The 23331-nt window shown below is 40.7% G+C and overlaps 2 protein-coding genes across 2 annotated transcripts; both read left to right on the top strand.

The window, feature by feature from the left end:
• Positions 1–6271: 6271 nt before the first annotated feature.
• krt18a.1 (keratin 18a, tandem duplicate 1) lies at positions 6272–11135 on the top strand. Its single transcript, XM_086068315.1, has 7 exons — positions 6272–6753; positions 8648–8730; positions 9031–9187; positions 9655–9819; positions 9902–10027; positions 10237–10457; positions 10550–11135. The coding sequence occupies exons 1-7, from the start codon at positions 6349–6351 to the stop codon at positions 10662–10664; spliced, it is 1272 nt and encodes a 423-aa protein (XP_085924441.1). The 5' UTR covers positions 6272–6348; the 3' UTR covers positions 10665–11135.
• A 1117-nt stretch (positions 11136–12252) lies between these two features.
• Positions 12253–14396, top strand: LOC147178614 (keratin, type I cytoskeletal 18-like). Its single transcript, XM_086066917.1, has 7 exons — positions 12253–12651; positions 13013–13095; positions 13178–13334; positions 13490–13654; positions 13732–13857; positions 13948–14171; positions 14261–14396. Exons 1-7 carry the CDS (start codon positions 12268–12270, stop codon positions 14394–14396), a joined length of 1275 nt encoding a protein of 424 aa, XP_085923043.1. The 5' UTR covers positions 12253–12267.
• Positions 14397–23331: the final 8935 nt, after the last annotated feature.

The following is a 23331-nucleotide window of genomic DNA, read 5'->3' as shown; positions in this document are numbered from 1 at the left end:
ATTGTCAGGGCTTGCTCTGATTTAACGCTTTCCGTGGGTGTTCTGGCCTCGGAGGTCACAGCAGAAAAAGGGTGGACTCCATGAACAAAAACTCCACAGTCTGAGTCGGCCAAGTCAGCCAAGACGCAGATTTTTCTTTCTTTCTTTTTTTTGGTCCTCTTTTTTTTTTTTTACTGGGAGCTTTAAAAGAACCAACTAGCACAGTATACTGCAGATGATGTCTCACCAGCGGATTATCTCAGCGCTGACATCAAATATGGTGTTGAGGTTGGCTTTCGCACACAGAGTATAAATACTACAGTCTGTGTGTATGTGTGTGCGTGCGTGTGCATGCTCAGGACTTTTGAACTAACACCTACTTAAAAGGAGTGTGCTACATTCAGACTTCAGGTGCAATTGTCTTGTGACTTGCCGACTCAGCGGCTATCATGTATTGAGCATCTCCACTCCCATTCCAATATACAGTATTACTGGATGCCTCTCTCTCTCTAAGGTGGCGTTATAACAGTTAGTTAAATCATAACAATGCATATATTTATTTATTTTTATAAGAAGTTAGCCACTATTGATGGCAAAATGTACAAACTCAATTTTATATATAGAACACTTTATAAACAATAACACTGTAGTCAGCTGACCTCAAGTTCATTAATAAAGTACTTTAAAACAACCATTGCCGCAATACAAATGGCTGTGCATGGAGTTAAAAAATTCTGTCATGCAATAAAGACAGGTAAAACAAAAACTAATAACGCAAAAATAAATGAACTTAAGTGATGACATATGGTAAAGCTGGAGTTATACTGCTCTGAATGTAACGTCTAGTGTTATATTTTTTTAATTCTTCTCATAATACATTTTCTTCTCTTGAGGCTGTTCCTTCGTTTTAAATAAAAGCCACCACACACACACAAAATCCGTCTCCCATGACGTCATACATGATCACATTAGTTGAATACGCCTTGGAGAGGTTCAACTTTTCTTTTTCTCTCTGTTCAATTTTCCCAGATTTTTTTTGCTCATTTTCTTGCTCAGTTGTTATTTTCTGTGCTGTTTATTTATTTATTTAGTTCAGACAAACAGACACAAACACATGCACAAACGCATACACATACACACACATAAAGCTGCAAGAAAAAGTACCCTTTAGAATTAACTGGATTCCTGCATAAACAGTGGAAATGGAAAAAATGGAATGGAAAAAAAATAGGTGCTGGTACACTTGGACTTCAAAATAAAATACATTTTCTTTGCTTTGAAGCCATTCAGTTGTTGACTGACAGTTGTTTACTTCTGTCTTTTAGGTCATTGACCTGGATTTGCCACTTTTTGTTAAACTTCAGTTGACAGACAGATGGTCTCGAGTTCTCCTGTAAAATGTCTTTATAAACTTTGGAATTTATAATATTTCACGTGTGTCCAAGCGTCCAAGCCCTGAGGTGGCACGGCAGTCCAAAAGCAGTCCAGTGGATTGAGGTGTACATCAGCGTCTCCATTTGAAACATAAAAACCTATAATTGTTGGTGTGGTATTATTAAATAATAGTCTACTGTGATTGTCTGTTGTTGTGACATGTAGATCAGATTAATTTTTACAAGCGTGCGTGTGCGCACGTGGTTGCATGTGTGTGTCTGTAAGCGAGAAAGTGAGAGAGCACATGTGATTAAACTTTTCACGCAGAATTCAAAATAAGTTCATTTGTTAAAAGAGATTCTCATGGGCCAGTGCACCAGGTTTTCCCTCTTAAAAGCCTCCCAAAACACACACGATCGCACACGTACACACGCGCATGTTGGGTTTACATGTCTAGTGGGGACATCTCATTGACATAAGACATTTCCTAGACCCTTACCCTAACCCCAACCATCAAAAATGATTGCCTACCCCCATTCCTTACCCTAACTTCAACCATAACCCAATTCAAACCTAAACTCTAAAACCAAGTTTTAAAGTAGCACGGATTGTCACACCCGCCAAGGTGGAGCGAAATTCGTTCTCCGCATTTGACCCATCCCCTGAGGTAGTGGTGAGCAGCAGCAGGAGCTACGCTCGGGAATCATTTGGTGATCTAACCCCCCAATTTCAATCCTTTTTGAGTGCCAAGCAGGGTGGCAATGGATCCCATTTTTATAGTCTTTGGTATGACCCGGACGGAAATTGAACCCACAACCTCCCAGTCTCAGGGTGGACACTCTACCACTAGGCCACTGAAAGAGGTTTGGACTCATGGGGACCACCAAAATGTCCCAACAAGGACACGTGGTCCCCACAATGATAGTAAAAACCCAGAAAATGGTCCCCATGATGTGATATAAACCCGCACGCTATACGAGTAGATTCACATTTGCAGATAAGTTAACGCGCCCCTTCACAATAAATCGACACAAAATCTAATCAAAGCCTTTTCCTTCCTTCAAGTCTTAATTGTGATTTGGCCTTTTCCTGTGAATGTGTAAAACAGCAAAAATGACCCAATGATTTGGGATACAGCACAACCTGTTGCTGTGGCATAATGAAAATGTGTTGAAATGTTTTTTTGTTTTGTTTTTGCATTGCTGTGTTCAAAGTCACTTCACATAACTAAACTAATCTGATACATAATGAATGTAATGTATTAAGGCAGTACATAATTTCAGTGAAAGTTTAAAGTACCTCATCTAAAATGGTTCAATAAATGTTTACACATTCCAAACAATGACTTTTACTCCTTTTAAGCTTTTGAGTCTGTAAGCTTTGTCCAATTCTATCCGTAACTTGTAGGCAGGAACTGAAGTGTTTCAACGCCTTAGCGTGAAGGGATTAGTGAGTCTCTGGAAACCATTCAGAGCGTGGAGATGACTATCTGGCTAAAAACGGACGAAATTCTTGACATTGGGCCAGAACCTTTGAGGCACTCTAAGTCCTTGCTGTCATTACAGCCTGACAGAACTTAATTGTGTGACCAAGTACAGAATCCAGTCCTACATTCAACATTTGTCTTAGATGTCTCAAAAGTTTGTTTTTGTTGATTGGCATAAATTAGCTAGTAGGCTAAATGTCATTTCATGCATCACCTTAAAGTGAGCGCACCTTATTGATCTTAGACAAAGGCTACTGTGAGTTTGAAACGGGATACAATCATCTTCTTTGTCTTATCGCTGCACCCCTGCGTCTGTTTTCTCATCTAGGTGTGGCCACCTTTAGATGAAGACAAAACACTGGATGATGTTCGCCACTGCCAGACATACCAAAACTCCCGACTAGGCTGACAATGAATGATTCTTGTTTGCTCAGGGCTGGTTTTGACGACAGTACAGTATATATTTGGGGCTAATACCTTTAGTTGGGAAAGTTTAAGGATTGATGTATGATTATAATTTTTTTTAACAACATAATTATTTGTCTGTTTACAGTGACTCCACCTTGATTATTATCTTTGTTTGTCATACATTGACTTTGGGCTGTGCAAGCTTCCCAAGATGTTGCCGGTGTGTACGCCTCATGTGTGAATTCCTTTCACATTTCTCTTTTTACTGCAGTACAGGGGTTCTTCTTTTCCTGTATTTTCTACCCTTTAATATATTTCCACGTGCCTTCTTGTAAAACAATAAGCAAAAGATTGGGTGAGACTCATCAACTCATTCAGACAATTACTCAGCAATCAAGCCACAACTTATGTTGATGCTGACTCACCAATGAAGATGGAATTGCTTCATGTTTCCAATGAAAGTCTGACATTTCCATCTAAATGATAAACTGGATTTTCAATTCTTACCTTTTAATATGATTCAACGGGGTTGTATGTGTGTGTGTGTGTGTGGGGGGGGGGGGGGGGGGCACAATTCTGAGCATATCTTTTAGCTTTAGTGATCTTGTGAATGGAATGTGTGTGTGTTAAAAACCTGCAGGAGGGACGTCTGGAATGTTTGACCCAAGCTCAGAAGTTATTGTTCTGATGTGCCTACTAAGGAGACTGTGCAATTGTTTCTTTGTTTGACCATATCCTTTATGGGAGGGGGGCAATTATGACCTACATCCTGCTCGGAGGGAACAACATCACACGTAAAAGAGGTCAAGATACCTCATATCATACTTAATGACATTGAAGAGACATTATGGATAATATTACTTTTAGAGTCATAACAAAAAAAAAGTTTGCTTGCAAGACTTGATTTTTTAGCCATCCATCCATTTTCAGAAGCACTTGGGATACAGTTGAGCTGGAGTCTGTGCTAGCAATCGTTTATCTCTACCAGAAACCTTTCTTAACGCAGCCTTCACCACTATAGAGCTCCAATAACTGGCAAACCAAACTCAAACTAGTAAGTTAGTAACGTGTAACAATACTAATTCCCCTTGAAAATGTACTTGCTGCAGTTATTTTATACATATGTACTTTTTATGGCGGCATTTCCCCTGGATTTATTGTACTGCTTATCATTTTGTCATTTCCCAATGCATTATTGCTGTGGACAGCAACATTAATGTGAGTGTGAAAGATTGTTTATACTGTATGTGCCATCTAAAAGCCTGGCAACTGATCTCGGGTGTACTCAATATCAGCTGGGATGGGCTCAAGCGTTTAAGAGAATTGGATGGATTTTTGCTGTCATTTTAACACCAGTCCACTTATTTGGTTCGAGTAGTGTTCACACTGTATCAGAGTTTGTTTGCAAAAAATCTTTAACTGGACAAAACACACGCTATTTGCTGTCAAGTCGGCTGTCTAGCAGCTGGTGGCCAAGGCGAGCGTCCCCTCGGTTTAAACTATAGGTGTTAACACCACTTCAAATATTAGGATAACAATAATGTGATGAAAGCCGAGGCAACGTTGTCATTGACGATGACATTGATATAGTTTGACATAAAATACTGAACAAAATAATAATCTCAAGAGGAGAGAATGCTTAGCAATAATTCATGTTGATCAAAAATGGACAGCTCATCTGAGCATACTCGTGGCACAAAAGAACTCAACATGGGCCGTCGCAAAATGGCATTTCCAGCCAGCGAAAAAAATGCTCCTGGTAGATGTGCTTGCCGCTAAGACTTGCACAACTTGGCCAACCTGGAAACCTGTCCTTGTTCTTGGCCAAAAACAGCAGCTGGTTCTGCATAGTGGGAGCTTTCAGTGCTTGAAAATAATCAAAGACCTCTTTGTGTATGGCGGAATAATTTCCACCTTCCACTTTGATAGTGCAGGCCCAAAAAATTGTTGAAAATCCCCTTCCCTGGTTCCCACTCACTTACTGAAGTTGTATATTCAGAAATAGAAAATCATCTAAATCGTATAAGGTGACGGAATCATTTCACAAGGCGCTCGAGGCGGCTCGACCACTTCAAGCCAAAACCAAGTGATTTTCGATTACTTAACATCAAGCTTTAGATGCCTTTACATTAAATGAACATTTAATCAAATGATCAATGCTGCAATTAAAAAATATTTAAAAAAACAAACATATTTTGCCTCATTTCCAATATCATTTTATTGACTTTTATGAAAATATATGTATTTACTATAATGTCTCGCATTTCTCCAACTTGGAACCAATCAAAATCTACCAAACAGTTTTATGAGAATCTTGATCGTGTTAACAAATGATGAGGATCAGGAGTTCGATGTAACGCACGCCTTAACTTCCAGACATTATCGTAATTGTATGACAAGCCTCCCTTTTGGTGGGTGTGGCATCAATTTACAGTATGTCACACAGCTGACTAAAGGGGATGATAATAACTTGAGTAATAAAGGGGTGTTTCTTAATCCCAGAAGAGTGAAGAATGTTATGTGTCACCGCATGTCTTGAAGACAATCAACAACAACACAAAGGTGTATTTGGGTCACATTGTTAAATGGAAGGATGTTTTTTTCTAATATATATATCCATCCATTATTAGTCACGTGACTTGTTGATGTTTGCAATTGACTTGCTTGTTGCTTGTACTATATCACTGTCGTTTTAAATGCCATCTCTACGTCATGTCTAAAAGACATGGGCCGATGTTGCTAATTTATATTTCAGCACTGACAAGTAAAGAATGAATCTGTGGTGAAGAGCTCTCCATTCAGTTGATTCATGTTGACACATAAACATAAAGATATAAACTGTTCAAAGTGAAATGGAGTGTGATGGATTTACCAACTTAGGACAAACTGTAAGGGACAAAGGGATGCTAGAAGCGCCGCTGCGGTTTAGGTCAGTGGAAAAGGAGGAGGTAACTGAGAGTGAAGGGGAGTGGTCTGAGGGGCGGACCTGAGGGCCCAAAAGGTTTATATAGTTTAGCGGCTTCCCCTCTTTCTGCCTTGTGTCTGAGAGTTCCCATTTCAACCATCCCAGCCTGTGCCTCACTCTCTGAGTCTCTCCAGCAATGATGCAACAAACCTCCAAGCAAACGACATACTCTGTGCGCACCGCGTCCGGTGGCAAAGGCTCTGTGTACAGGGCCCCCACCATTCACGGTGGCGCCGGGGGGAGCCGTGTCAGCATCTCATCCAGTGTGCGCAGCGGGCTGGGATCGGGAATGGGCCAAGTCGGAGGGGGTTTCTCCAGCAGCGTCCAGGTGAGCGGCAGCGGGACCAACATCACCGGCAATGAGAAGTTTGCCATGCAGAACCTCAACGACCGCTTGGCCAACTACCTGGAGACGGTCAGGAACCTGGAGCAGGCCAACCAGAAGCTGGAGATTAAGATCAAGGAGGCCATGGCCAAGAGCGGACCCGACTTCAGAGACTACAGCAAGTACCAGGCCATCCTGGATGACCTGAGGAGGAAGGTGAGGATGGATTTGGGCAAATGTCTTTATGTCGTTTAAGCTAAAAGCATGTGACAGGTTGGATGGGGCGGCAGGGTCATAGGTGAAATGAATGATTGAAATCCAGAGTCAGACTACCTGAGAAGAATAGTGAGTGTGTTTTAGCTAGAAACCAGTCGGTGTTAATCATCAGCAGTGAATACCTAGCAGACAGAGTAGACTGGCCTCCTGTGGGTCCATGGCACAGATCACCCCCACCCACCCCCGCCCCTCTATGGGCCGGGAACTGGGGGCTGGACCGGAAACAGTAAGGAGAAAGATCACGATGGGTCAAAAACAAAGATAAACAACATAAAAAGTCTCAGGGACCAAAAGGATCCGCCACATCAATTTAAACTACTTATTTTCATTCATTGCATTGTGGTATACTGTATATCAAGTCACATTTTTGTCATTAGCGCCCAATTTTCAAATGGTTTTCAGGACAGGCACAATCATGAATACAGCAAAAGTAACTGTATTCGTCCTTCAAAACCTCAGTTGTCCAATATTTCAGTTCTATTTCAGCCAGTAAAAACGATGCTGTGGAAAATGGAATTAGAATGGAAAACAATGAGAATTTATTACAGTATATACCGTACAGGCAGCAACACAAATATCATGGTGTCAGGGTTGTAAAAATATTACATTCATTACATTCAAAGGCCATCTTTTCCTAAGGTCTTGACATCCTCAAAATATTACACAAGAGGAGGCATAAGAATTCTAATTAGATGACGATGAGGTGATTCAATTGTTCAGAGGATTCAATTCTTCCGAATATATTCAAAATCATCTCCACTTTCTGTTGGTGGAATGCAAAAAATATTCAAATGGTTTCTTCCACCCCCATCTGAGAAAACAGACTAAAGTCAGCAACAACCACAGACCACGAAAGTCAACGGCTGATTGCAAACACACACACACAAGAGCTTTAACACACAAACACACGCCACCCTGACCTCTATTCCCACCTTCCTTATGCAAATCACGTGCCCCCATCCTGTTGGCTGAACTATCCTGTTTGTCAGCAGGCCCGACTGCAGTTGACTCTGTGGCAGTTTCTCATTGGCTCTTGGACTTTTTCACCTAGATGTTTGCCTCATTTACCGACTGTACTCTTTCCAAAAGTAAACAGTGCCAAGCATGTGCCTGTTCAAATGCAGGCTACATATCAAGTCAGTAGCTAATGTGCCACTCACTTTTTCTTTGGGACTAAATGAAACAATTGTTTAACTCCCCCACCCCCCACCCACACACAAACATAATATTAGTAGGAAAGTGTTTAGTTTTTGCTCAAACCCGACAATGATGATATTTGGGCATGAGCATAGACCTATACTATGCTAAACCTCTTCAATGCCATATAAAAAAAAATTTAAAAAAAGTAGCCTACATCGGTTTTCTATATTACTTTTCGTACAAAATCCTAATAATGTGGTACAGTATTGTTTTGGGAAATATTACATTTCATTTTACAAATACGGTAGCTAGAATTTTCCTAGGACACCATACCTACCATCATCCATCTTGACTTAGATTAGCATAAAGGCTAAGGCTATTAACTTAGCTTAGTGTGAGGGTAGTAAAGCAACTACTATATTTATTAAATTCATAAATGTATAGGCAATATGTTGTTCAAGAGCAGTTAGCCATTAGATAAATGTTTAAGAAGAGCTAAATTGCTAGTTATTTTTATTATGACATCAGCTAATACAATAAGCATGAGCCAAAATACATAATGCTTAAAGGCAGTCTCCATTTCTTTAGTCTTTGAAAGCCTTTTTAGCGTGAATGTCAATAACAGCTTTTTGTTCCACTCCCTGTCATCAGATTTCAATTTAAATGGCGTTCCTCTTTTGTAAACCTGTTGCAGGTGTTTGATGCCACCATGGACAATGCCCGCCTGATCCTCAGCATTGACAACGCTCGCCTGGCAGCTGATGACTTCAGAGTGAAGTAAGTCGTGCGATTGTTTGCTGTAACGGGCAACCTGAAGCCAAACAGCTGCAGGCACGCCTTGTTTGGCCGCTGAACGGCTCCAACTTTGAATACAATACATCCCTGTTACGATCATAATTGGTACTTAATGATAAGTTATCACTTTTACACCATCATTGCATTTACATCAAATATAAATGTGCTTAATGATACATTTTCCGTAATTAATGTCAGGTGAAAGAGTTTTAAGGCCTGGTGTTTGAATTTGACCCATTTTATCAGTCTTTCACACCTAACCAACCATTATGTTTTGATTAGGTTCGAGTCCGAACTGACTATCCGCCAATCTGTGGAGGCCGATATTGTTGGTCTGAGGAAGGTGATTGATGACACCAACATGAGCCGCATGAACCTTGAGAGCGAGATTGAAACCCTGAAGGAGGAGCTCATCCACCTTAAGAAGAACCACGACAATGTGAGTGAAACTGCAAACATTTTTCTCAGACCTGCCCATACAAACAAATGACCTTAGAGTAGGAGGCATTTCCACACCGCCTGTTAACTTGATAACCTTGATATGTGTTTTAATAAGGCCAAAGATATTTTTGGCATAGACAGAGATCTTTGCAAGCCAACTCAAAAAGGGATATTGCCTTAGAAATACTCTTGTGGACATAGCCTTACACAAAACAGTATCATCTGACACTTCCTGAGAGATTCCTGGCCGCTCTGGAAAACAATACTTCATTAAACTTCTGGGGCAATGTTTTCTTAAAGAAACCTGAAACAATCATATGTTTGTTTTATTTCATCAATGTTGGAGACAGTTACTATATATGCTTCCATTTCATATCTACCTCAACAAGGTATGACATTATGTTTGAAAGCCAACATGTTCTGATTGAGTTTTAACAAGAACTGTATTGCTGCTTCTTTCTCCAGGAAGTACAGTTGCTTCGTAGCCAGATCGCCCAGTCAGGAGTCCACGTAGACATTGACGCTCCTAAAGGACAGGACCTCGCTCAGATCATGGCAGAAATAAGGGCTAAGTATGAGAAGATGGCACAGAAGAACCAAGATGAACTCAAAGTATGGCATGAATCTCAGGTAAATTACCTGGAAATAAATGACAATTGGCTAAGCCCATTGTCTTTGATTGAGGTAGCTTAGAGGCAAATTTTGATTTCAGATGACAGAAGTGCAGAGCCTGGTCAATGTGAACACAGAGGCCCTGAAGAGTTCCCAATTAGAGTTGAATGACCTACGCAGACAGCTTCAAACCTTGGAGATCGAGCTGGAGTCCCAGAGGAGCTTGGTGAGAAGCACTTACCCGACACACTTCACTGACCTGAACACAACGCTTATCTCAGCTCCCCGAAATGCCAAACTCAGCCCCCACACATGACTTTGTTGGCATAAGCTTTACACACGGCTGACCCGTCGCTATGGTGCTGTCATCAGCCAGCTGGCTTTACTGTTTGCACGTGTTAACCCCTTCGCTTCGTGTTCCTTCCACTTTTGCAGAAATTATCCCTGGACGGCGCGCTGAGGGACACAGAGATACGCTACAACATGGAGATCGAGTCCCTCAACAACATCATCCTGGGCCTGGAGGCCGAACTCACACAGCTTCGCAACAGCATCCAGTTGCAGACCCAGGACTATGAAACCCTGCTCAACATGAAGATGAAGCTAGAAGCCGAGATTGCAACTTACAGACGGCTGCTGGATGGCGAAGACTTCAAGTGTGTAGATTGCTCAGTCAAGAAAAAGCTGTGCTTGAGAACTTTGCAATTAAGCTTGATTTTTGATATGTTCCTGTTTTTTCTCTCTTCAGGCTCCAGGATGCTCTGGAAGATCAGAAATCAGTGAAGACCAAGGTCATGACAGTGACACAGACCCTGGTGGATGGCAAAGTTGTGTCCTCCAGCACAGAGACCAAGAACCTCTGAACAAAAGAAGCAGCCATCAAATATTTGCAGCAACAACAATAACAAGAAACTCAATTTGGCCAAAGCTGATCTTTTGCTCCAATTGGCTCGTGGCGTCTTAGTTAAACAGTAACTAACCCTTCGACTAAAACCACTGCAGTGATTAGCTTGACTTCTTTAGTTTAACCCCCGCTCAGGCTGACTGAATCGAAAACTGGACCAGAAGAAAACAACATCATCTGTTATTTATTTCATCATAGACGTTCTGCTATTTATGTGTTTGTATGCTGGCCTGCAGATGTCTGCTCACATATTGAGGCGAGCTGAGGGATGTTTTGAAACAAAGTAATATAAGGGCCATTTTATTACAATTCATCACTTTTCTGACATCCTTGTTTTTTTCTTTCTGTCCAGTTGAACCTGTCTGTCTGTCTGTCTGTCTGTCTGTCGTGCTGTGAGGCTCAGACATATCAATAAAGTTCATTCCAGGGATTTGTGTGACTTTGTTTAATTTTTATATTGGGACTTTAACAGAACTAGTATTAAACAAATATACATCAAGTTTCATTTACCTTATTCAGGGTTGTGGGAAACTCTAAGCATATGTCAACTGACATTGGGTGATAGTCAAACGACATCCTGAATTAGGAGCCAGTTAATCACAGGACAATTAAACAATAACATACACCAATGACAACACATCAATTTTAAAATGAATATTCAAAGTTAGTTGAGTGAACCACAAGATTATATAGCTGTTAACTAATTAGGGTAATTTGGAAAAACAAATGAACAAAACGGATATGAGTCGGTCTACTGGTATGTCCACTTCAAACCTAATTTATCCTGCCAATCTTTTGACAGCTGCTGTTAAAAATAGAATATCATTAAGATAATAAACAAATTAATTATAAAGATGTATCTGATCTAAATGGCTGATAATATGGAAACCATATTTGAGCTTTTCATAAAGGGCACAAAATATTCAGTATAAACAACAGCAATAATATTCCTAGCAGGCCATATTTGTATCCAAATGTTTTCTGAAAAACACACAAAAACAAAATCCAATAAATAAAATCTAAAATCATATTTGTTTGCTATTAATTATTATGGTCCAGCTGACTTAGGGAGGGAGGCGGTGTACACTCTGGACACAAATTTAAAATCAGGGCTACAATAAATATGATAATCAAAAAGAAACTGAAAGTTATTACAAGTATCTTTGTTGATAAGATTATTTTATGTTATCATTCAACAGCACATATCGGCTCTCATTAAATTAGATTGTGCTGCTGTAGATAGGGTTTTGAACCATATAATTACCATCTTTCCAGCATCCATTTAACTGCTATTGTAATTATAGATATCATAAACACAATCAATGCGAAAATGTCGGAACACCTTCATGTATTGGCCAGTCTGCATCATTGTGGGTGTTGCTCAGGCAAAGTCTGCACAAAATGGTTAAAGGTGAAAATGCAATATAGATAGGAGAGGAGTGGCAGGAGGGAATATTGCCTTCCACAATTATATATAAGACTCGAACACTCTCCTGCTTCTTCTCCATTACTCTAAGCGGCCAAACATTTCCCAGACGCTTCTGCTCAGTCAACAATTGGCCATGGAGCCCCTGGTTGTAAAACGCAATGCTCAACGGAAAGCTATTCTTACGTCGTATGCTCCCACCGTGTACGCCGGGGCAGGTGGCCGTGGAATCCAGATTTCTACCTCCACCTTTGGCTCACGAGTTGGAAACAGGTACAGCAGCGGGTATGACTACGAGTCTGCAGGGTTCATTCCTGGAACCCTGGCCATCGAGAATGAGAAGTTTGCCCTGCAGCAGCTGAACGACCGCCTGGCCAGCTACATGGAGACTGTGAGGAGTCTGGAGAAGGCCAACAGCAAGCTGGAGTTTAAAATCAGAGAGGCTGTCGAGAAAAAAGGCCCGCTTGAGGGGAAGGATTACAGCAAATATAATGCCATCATTGCAGATCTGAGAGCAAAGGTGAGCTAACTTAACATTGCTGTTATGCAGCTTGTGGTGGACCAATTCCCAATGCACCATTTACAATCGCCCATGAAAGGCTGATGTCATTTACATAAATTATACAGAATAGGATACGTGGTAATAGTAGACTTTGCACTTTACATCTTAAGTCATAAATACCACAAAATGATGTCTGTATATCTCTTTCCTCTTGTTATCTATGATTTCCAGATATTTATCTTTATGTGGAGGTGAAGTAAATTATCCAAGGTCGTTTTCTCAACTGCTTCATTAAAGTGAAAATCATAATCAGGTTATGTACGAAATCCTGACCTTTCATCACATTGATATGAATGAAAGAATCCGCTTGTCGTTTCAGATTCTCGACAAGATTAAGGGCAACATGCAAATTGCTATCGCCCTTGACAACGCCGGCCTGGCCTCAGAGGATTTTAGGATCAAGTGAGGGTTTGAGCTTTGTAGTCTTTGGCTTCCTAGTTATGAAGCTAAAAACATTCATCTCTGTTTTTCTCTCTCGCTCTAGGATGGAATACGAGCTATCCATGCGTCAGACAGTGGAGGCTGATGTTGGAAGACTTAGAAAGATTCTGGATGACACTAATATGATCCGAATGCACTTGGAAAGTGAAATTGAATCACTGAAAGAAGAATTAATCAAACTTAAGAAGAACCGAGACATTGTGAGGGAGCGCCAACACTAACGCACTACAGTTCACCCAAACCTAAGCATCATCTATTGTAAAGTGTACCATGACTGTATATGCATTTGTTTGACTTATTGCACAGGATAGGTTTTGCTCAGGAAATCACTCCCTGTTTATTTCCCCTTTGACAGGAGGTTGCTGAATTACGTGCCAAGATCACTCAGGTCGGAGTCCATGTGGACGTTGATGCCCCCAAAGGCCAGGACATGGCAAGGGTCATGGACGAGATGAGGGCTACGTACGAGAAGATCATACTGAAGAATGCGGAGGAGGTCAAAGTATGGCACGAGTCCAAGGTACTCCAAATTATTAATTTGAGACACTTGGTTGAGTATGATTGGTAGGAACTGTGTATATTCAATATTGTGTGCAGATCACAGAGGTGCAGGTCAAAGTAACTGAGCAGACCACAGCCCTGAAAGAAGCCACAACAGAACTAAATAAAACCACGAGAAAGTATCAGACATTGGAGATTGAACTGCAGTCAGCCCTGAGCCTGGTAACTTTGGTCTTGACTTCTGATGATAAAAATAATATACATAATACAAAATAATTGATCAACAAAAATACTCAAACTCTTGTCACCCAGCTAGAAAACCTGAAGGCGACAATCCAGGACATCGAAATGCGTAACAGCATGGAAATTAAAAAATACAATACGATCATATTGAGGTTTAAGGAAGAGCTTACTCTGATTCATACTGAGATTCAGCAAAACAGAAGAGATTACGAACTCCTCCTCAACATCAAGGTCAAATTGGAGGCTGAGATTATGGAGTACAGGCGACTGCTTGATGGAGGAAAATACTTCAAGTAAGTTGGAGCGAGTATGGCAAGAATCTTCAAAACATCATCACAGTGTATAAGCAAAGAGTATCATTTATTCTTGTGCATTTTTACAGGCTTGACGATGCCCTCACTAAGAAGACGGTAGAAACCAAAGTAGTGACGGTCACTCAAACTTTGGTGGACGGCAAAGTTGTGTCAGAGAACAAAGACGTCAAGTCTTCAAGTGAGGATGTAACCTTAAAAAAATGAAAGAATAAACTGAAATACACCCATCCTAAGATTTACCGTCATGCCTGTGTAATATGTATGATTTGGGGCTTGGGGGTTGTATAAAGAAAGTAAACATTTGCAATCAACCATCGCCAAATCACAAAAACACTTAGGAGGGTGATACAGGGGTCCTCACCTTGTCAAACATCTCTCAATACAGTATAGAGCCTTAGCATCCTCTGATCCACATGAAGCATAGGAAAACAGCCACAGAGGCTTCCTGTTTGGCTTCCTGCCAGGATTCTCCCAAGTCTGCATTGGGTCTCGGAAATTCTTTCTGCTTCTGAAAAATCGACACTCTGACCTGCAGTATTTGAGAAGTGTCCCATATTGGGCAGAAGGCCATATTCCCATGCCTTGTCCAAGCAACCCATGTTTATCTGTATTCTTGTTAGCCCTGCCTGCTATTTGACTGATACACTTACTTCTTTTGGAATGTGATGTGTAATTCTATTTAAGAGCAATAGGCTTTGTCTGTTTGCTGCAGCCTACACACCACAATTAATTAAATTCAACCACCCATTTTTATTAGCATTTCGTACCTTTAATCCCCAAACTAACTTGAACCCAAAAGAACTTTATGCGCCATGAGTGAACATCTACTCTTTTTTTTGTTCACCCTTTGAATTCCAACTGTTTGATTGTTAATTAATTTGATTTAAAAATTATGGTCCAAAAGTAGTAGTAGGTGGTGTCTGGTCGGTGCTGTATTTCACTTTTCTTTATTTTCTTTGATCCTTCCTCGGGTCTCCTGACAACTTCACGACTCTATCGGGATTCTGAAGTATTCGGTTCAGGTGAAGGGTATGGGATTTTTAATAGGTTTCAGGTTAATCAATGAGTGCAAACTCACACGCACGCACATATGCACGCACACACACACACACACACACACACACACACAAACATGCACACACACAAAAAAAAAGAGAGCAATGGTGATGACATGTTGAATCGGTAAGATTACCAAATGAACAATACTGATCTCTCTCTCTCTCTCTCTCTCTCTCTCTCTCTCTCTCTCTCTCTCTCTCTCTCTCTCTCTCTCTCTCTCTCTCTCTCTCTCTCTCTCTCTCTCTCTCTCTCTCTCTCTCTCTCTCTCTCTCTCAAAAAACAAAAACAAAAAATATGGTCCAAAAGAAGAACAAGACAGCAACCCAAACCAAAATGGAGCACACATTTTCTGTAGGGTATCACTAATGATCAGCCAAAATGGATGACAACAGAACTAAAATACATCACTTAATACTGGGTGGGTATACTCTAGGTGGCAATTACTTATACAGTATTATAGTCATGAGACAGCCTCCTTGTATAGATTCCCAGTATAGTTTATCAAACCAATAAAAAAAATTATTTGAGATGACTAAATTTGAGTATTGTCACTGTCTAAGACGTGTAGTGTTGATTTACGCTAATTTTGTAAAGGCACAGTCATTTACTAACTGAAAGAAGCTGGGAGGCCTTTACCTGTTTAGTTCCTCCACCCCTGTTCTCTGGAAGAGAGAACATGTTTGCGCGTGTCCAGATAACAGGGGTGGAGGGGCTAAAAACATTTAGGAGACAGGTAGGCAGATAAGGAGTGAACTAAAACGACCCATGGGAATAATGTCTGCATGCTAGTAATTCCTCAGCAGGCCTCATAAAGACAGAGTTGAATAATACCTCGGTCTCCCAATAGAGAGCCAGGAAACCCAGAGGATTTATAGCTCCTCAAAACAGGAGGAGAGGCTAGATATCACCAGGAGGGTTAGACCCTATGTTGTCTTACTTGTATAACATCCTCAGCATGCTAACATGCCTGTCATCGTGAGAGAAAGCATAGACAAGGTTACATGTAGTCTTCTTGGTCTGAAGGTTGAATGAGGTGAAACCTCTTTTAGGGATGATGACGGGGTTGATATCAGGTTTGGTTATGGTGGAGTTGTTTTGTACATGTCAAGAAAAATGTACTGCAATTACACGGCATTGTGTAACCTCAGAAGTCAGGGCTTAATGGCACCTATTTACGTCTACAGACTGACCTAAAGTGGGTAAAACCCAAAAATATAGTGTTACGGAAATGTGCCATTTTTATCAGTATGTTGCACGCAGCCATGATGGAAGGGCTGAATTGTGTTGTCCAGTACACTGGTTCTCAGCCCCGGTACCTCGAGTACCCCTATCCAGCCTGTTGTCCATGTCTCCCTCAGTGAACACAGCTGAGGATCGTTATCAGGCTTCATGTAGAGCTTGCTGATTAGCTGATCGTTTGAAACAGATTGGATAGGGGTACTTGATGACCACGGTTGAGAACTACTGGTCTAGTACATTGAGTGTGTTGAAAGGTTGTAGACTGCAGTTGAACCTCTGAAGTCAAACTGCATGTTGTTCCATTGGGAATTTAAACAACATTTTCTGAGATTCTAAAGTTGTACAAAGCTTCAAACTCAGAGGCTGGTGATTGACTAATATGGTTCTTGAGCTCAAAATTATACAACCTTTGGGGCATTTGACGTTAGAGATTTCACATGATTTAATACGTATCTAATAGATGGTTAAAGATCATTTCATGTCAGTGTTGCATGCATGTTGCATCACTTTGAGTGTAAGTTACTTCTTTGATTTTTTTTAATTGACAGACTTTAATGCTACCATTAAGTGCAGCTTCGTAAGAGGTTATCAGTGGCTGTAAACACTTTAGATAAACAGTTTAAACGAGACGTGAGGAGTTTCCTCCGTTCAAAACTTTCTTCAGGCCATAGTCTCACTGTGTAAAGTCCCGCTGTTTCATCTCTGCTTCCTTTTTCTGTAAAACAGTTACGGGCTTAGCCTAGACACACACCATGAATCATCTCTCCCTACTCTCACTGTCACACAATCAAACACACATTGTCTTTCCTTCGGGCTCGCACATCTGCTGGGCGTGGGTCATAGAGTAAACCATCCGACTCGTTGGGCCTCCTCCCAGTGAGAAGGGGGAGGCGGGGCAGTGAGGGGATGGATGTGTGTGTATGATAGGTCGAACAGACAGGAGGGTCGCAGGACAAATTTAAATAATGAAGCGACTTTAAACGCTTATTGAAAGAATTAATTGAGGCGGTTTTATTTCACACAATTAAGCAGCTGTGTTTGATAAGTCCAACAGACTACTTACAGGAAGTGTTTTGAAATCAAAAGCCAAACAATGAGCTCATCGTTTACCAACATAGGGTCGCTAACTTAACACACAGAACCGAGAGTAAACATACTTTGTGACCGTATCAGAAATGAAATAAATGCTGGAACCTCCAAAATGGAACACATTTAAAAATGTGTTTTGCCAGAGGAAATACAAATAAGTATTTCCATAGCCAAACAAAGTTACTTTGTGCAAAAGTGCAGAAGCATGACAGTAAACTTGAATACATTGATGGCTGTCATTGACGGTGTTCACTTATATAAGGTTGACTTTCTCTAAATATTCCCTGTGACTGACTGGAGACAAGTCCAGGGTGTACCGGTAGTCTGCCTATTGCAAGACAAGAATAGGCCCTCGCATCCTGTGCCGCTGAACAGGATGAGGAGTAGAGAAAATGGATGGACATTGATGGCCAACACAACAGATCACAAAATGATAGAAGTCTTAGGAGGACAACTTCCTGCCATCCAATTACACAGAACAAAAATAAAAAATAAAATAAAACACGAACAGTTCTTTTTAACAGCCATAGATTAACATGAGAATTATTCAAATGTATTGCTGTAAAGCATGCACTGTTGGCATTACGGATTATTTTACTGATTGCAAAACCATTGAAATGCACTACTCCCACTGTGATGATGAAGGCATGATTCAAAGCTTATTTTTGTTGCAGATGCACTTCATCAGAAACATTCACAACTTGTCATGCAAATGCCACAAGACAGACTCATACAGTTGACCTTAAAAAAGGTCACGCTCTTGTTTTCTAAATACCTGTTGTGTTGGAAATAAAACACCAAAAAACAAAGGATCTCACTTTGATGCTCAGTCAACTAATGTTGTACAAATGTACTATTATAGAAATAAGCAAGTTGTAATGAAGGACTAACGATGGAGCGAAAGCAAGTGAATTCTGAAAATAATATCATGAGACAAGTGAGAGCGTGGGCATGAGGCAAAGGGCAGCTTAAGTAAGAACACAACTAGGCAATGTGCCCCCACCCAAACACATTCATTTTCATTTCCCCGGCATGTTGAGAGAAAGAGAGCTGGGAATTCAAGACTTCGCTTGAAGCGCTGAATTGGCTAAACTTGACACGGGTGACTCATGTCTGGTTTCCGTGGAAACTAAGCCCCCGCAAAAAGTTGTGACCAGTAAGTGGCAAGCCTTATGGCGTAAGAAGATTACGATCTCTCCTCTGCTAAACATACGGTGATAACAACTCCAAGACAAAGCAAATATACAATTTATGATGGTGTGTGCAAGGGTCGTTTGAATGTCTTCATTCATTAACCGTGACACTCTTTAAATAAGTGTCATGTAAATATTTAACAAAGCAAGGAACCAGAGTCAATGATTAAGCCTTAATGCTTAACACTGTATAACAAACCTAACATATATATTTTTTTCAGGATATAGAATTTCTGAAATCTTTTATTTTGGTCCTCTGAGGCTGACCTACAATAATAGGCAGGCTTTTGTCTGTTTGTGTGTCATGGCAAAACAAAAGGACAGGATATTTGGCTTCAATTCTGGAATGTTGCTGTTAAGCACCTGCGGCCACCAAACATCTTTTTGGAAAACAAAAAACAGATCCATTAAATGTGTGACCAAACTATTTAAAATACATTTATTTGTGTTTATTATTTCCATAGATTTTTTAGATAAGGTCTATGAAACATATTTTTCATAATGATGTAGAAGTTGAGATCGCCTGAGAAATTATCCAATAAGATTGCTCTTATGTCATTCCCATGCTGCCAACGGCCACAAAGGGGCATTCATTTTTCAACAGATCGGGAACTTGGCATTTGAGTTAGGTGAGGGTATTTTGTCGCATTTACAAATAAAATAAAAAAATTGGAATTGGGGCAACATTTGCAAAAAAAATTAAAACTAATGTCATGTGAGACAGACATCTTCATATTTCACAAGACTTATTTCATGTGAATTTCAGCTCAGTGTACATCTAAATGATTACACATGTGCACTGGTAGATCAGCTAAAAGCAGGTCTAAATTGTGGTGCAGGGGGTGTAACACAATTTTGGTGGAGTTGACCCAGGTGCAGGGATATAAATATTACGCTCCAAGGACGTGTGTGATCAAATCTTAGCTTATCTTGCTCCTCCCCCCTACGCGTCAGCGAGGAGTTGAGGAGTTGTAGTTGTTTAATATGATTGTTTTTGTTTAGATTATAAAGTGGTATTTTCTATGGGAATGTATTATTTGGAATTTAAAAAAACAATGGGAAGGTTGACGACCAGCACGTGGGTATTTGCAATTAACAGGGAACTGAACTTCTAGCATGTGTTAGTTAACTGGATCCCGACCATTATTTCCCCCAATTCTACATCCAAGTGTATAAATGTTCCGCGTGCATTTAGCTTCATAAGATAAACTTGATTGCTATCTATCAGAGGTGCCGTAACGTGCAAAGCTGTTTTCCACCGCTCTCTAAAAATAGAAAGTGTTTGGGGAAATTGACTTTTTGACGAGAGGAATTCCATCACAGGAAGGGAGAGTCGGCAGTTAAATCGTTCCAAATTTGAGCGTGACTCTCTGTCAAAACAACAACTGCTCCAGGAAGGTGACTCATAAACATAAATGGTTCAAAGGGTAGGGGGAAAAAAAACATAGATACTGCCTGCACAACTCTAAATCTCATCTTCCTTTACTGTACGAGAACAAAAAGGTTAGTAACACAATCTTCACACATTTTTGCCCAAGAGAACTACAAAGAGAGTGAGAAATGGGGCGAGACTATTTGAAATAAAGTCCTTGGGCGTCTCTCTTAACTATGGCACACACAAAAAACAGGCAGAGGGGGACTGCTGAGAGATGCCAGCTTGCTCCCTAGGCGATGACAAGGTGCCCTTGAGCAATGCGCCAAACCCCCAATTCACTGAGTGCTCATTTGTGTGCAGCTGGAGACTTGAAACCGTGTTCAAAGCCTCATTACCGCTACCAAGCACAGACCAGTTGAGGGGAAAGGCTACGTTTTGATGTGTTAGTTTTAGTTCGATCGTTTATCAGTCACTCAATCTGATAGTTTTGCTGAGGAAAATGCAGACCACTGATTGATTTTCACTTTATAGTACAGGGGGTTCTCGAGTTCCGAATGAGTTCCGTTCTTACGCTGAAGACTAGGCCGAATTCCCGCGTATGTCGTTTTTCGCCGCTAAAAATAAAAATGTATGCCAAAATACTTTGTAAAAAAATTGAACATATTTGCAGCACCCAGAAGTTGCCGGAACAAATATTTCTTGCTGCTGCACAGACAATTATTGCTGACGGACGGCAAAGTAGAGCTTGGAAACGTAAACACGGAAATGTGACGCACATGACAGCGAGCCGACCTGCTCGTTGCTGGAGGTAACAACAACACAACTTTAAATCGGTGATTAAAGTGGGAAGGTCGTAGGTCGAGTACGTCGTGACACGAGGACTCCCTGTAGTTATGATTCTTAAAAGTGAGGTGCTTGGTAACCACAAGCCCTCAAGTCAACATGGAATTCGTTTCAGCTGCTGTGGACTAAAACATTGCAGGAAATTGCCGTATATGTTGGGACTGGAAGCTTCTAGTACTATAGTTGCACTACTACCTTACATTGTCGCCCATGTATCTATATCCCAGCGTTATAGTCTGCTCGGAGTTACGTCTTTTCATGGTCCTATTGTCCTGCACCTGGAGTGTCGGTCTGGCGTTCACACTGCCACTCAACATGTCAACTCATCGGAGGCCTGACATGATGAGGCCTTGCACTTCGTCGTTGAGGGAGATTAGCAATCAAGTTTGGAATTTCAACCTCTCCCACTGCAGACCTTGCTCTTGAAGAGTGACAATGGTTTCGGGAAGAGGTACACCCCGTGAAATCTTTTATCATTTGGCGTCTTGGTAGACGTGTCACCACATCCTGTTTTGGCTGGTTTGGGGTGTGGAAAGAGAGGACCTACCTGCAGTAATCACTTTGCCTATTTAGGGGTGAAAGGTCCCTCAGGGATATTGTTAAAGTGTGTTTACTTAGTTGCCATGGTTATGCAGTGACAGAGAGAAGATGTCAGACTATGATAAACACTGAGGCAAATAATAAGTCTGGGTTGCGATGGAGAGTTTGAATGTAGTGGTGGGCAAACTTTCATTTGTGAAATTGACAGATTGGCCTGGACATTTGTGGATGAGGTATATATAAAAATGTGTATGTCAAATCCTTTAATTTAATTTTGAAAAAAAACCACACACATTCAATTCCATTTTATTTGACTTATTTTTACAACCCCTAGGTTCTGAGTAGGTACTGGTAAATGTTTAAACAATGTGAAGATGTTTAATTTATTATTAAGTCCCTTGTATGTAATATTGGTGAATTGGGGGAGGAGGGGGCAGTTGATTTGTTTTTTTTCACATCATTTTATAGTATATAAAAGTTTTCTGTTTTATATATGTTTCTATTCTATTGCTATTTTCATTTAATCAATTATATAATGGGTAAAAAATAATTAATTTGAATTACGAGTAATGTAGAAAACTATTACAATTACTTTTAAAGGCACTAATTCAGCAACTTATGTATAAATGATTTTGTGAATTGCCAGCCAGGAAGTGCGATTGTACTGTAAACTCTTGTCTACAGTTAAGTGTTAGACAGGATGTGCTTCTGAAACTCAGCAAGCCCAAGAAGGAAAGAAGGAAGAAGGAATCTCTCTCTGTGTGAAGCATGTGGCAATTACTGACCAAACAATGAAACATTGCATTCAAGGGCCGGTTATTAAGACTATTCACTCCCTCTAGTGTTTGAGATCCACCAAGCCTGTACAAAAGACATTCTACTCCAGTGAAAAAAACAACAACATTTAATTAACACATCACATCAGGAGTTGCAGATGAATCCATTGTTAAAAGAATTTCATTTCAATCAACAGACTGTACTTCCATGTCGTGTGCGTGTCAATAGAATGTTGCCAAAGGTCAGTCAAGCAGCAGCAATGTAGCTTCAAGTCTGGCTGACTTATTTGGCTTCTGATTAGAGTGACATGACCAAAAAAGGCCTTTAGTCCACATACTTCTGCTGGGAAGCCTGCTTTTATCGCTTATCGGTGAAATGTTGCAAAATACCACTAAAGGGTCACTGCGGGTTGGTAGGAAAACGCGGTGACGTAAAAAATAATTGGATAAGGCGAGGCTCAACACATGGGACCTTTGAATGATGAGCCGAATGATGAGCCCTCCCCTGTTTGTGTGATGATTAACCAATTCACCTACTCACACAGCTATGCGGAAAGTGTTGTAAAATGTTTGATCAGCGCTTGCAAACATTTACAAACCTTGACATGAGAGCGACAGCAGATAGATCAGCGTCATCGTTTTGTACTACAAATGATGTGTAGAAGTGACACTGATTATTTCAACATCCTCGCTGAGCCGACCGCCTGAGCAAATAAGTCTCAAAAAGAGGGTGATGAAGTCAAACAGGGTAAAAGAAAGAAGCTCTTCCTGAAAATACTTTTGGTCTTTGCCAAGAAGCTGAAGTCTTACGTAAGCATGCTAATAGTCGCACTGGTCCTTCTTTGGTCTTCGGGGTCAACCTCTCAAGACAGAAAAGGCTGCGTCTCTGTAAGGGAGGCTCCCTATGAGCTCATTATAAAGGCATCTCCTGTTTTGTTTTTTTTGTTTTTCACCCATGCAATGTTTTCTCCTGACTTCTTCACCTAATCTGGTTTGTCTCTTGGGAATTGCCCCCCCGCCTGCCC

Source organism: Leptonotus elevatus, chromosome 2 (assembly GCF_054856555.1).
Source record: "Leptonotus elevatus isolate MCC_2025b chromosome 2, RoL_Lele_1.0, whole genome shotgun sequence".
NCBI classification, from domain to species: Eukaryota; Metazoa; Chordata; class Actinopteri; order Syngnathiformes; family Syngnathidae; genus Leptonotus; species Leptonotus elevatus.
This window is presented reverse-complemented; position numbering and strand designations above follow the sequence as displayed.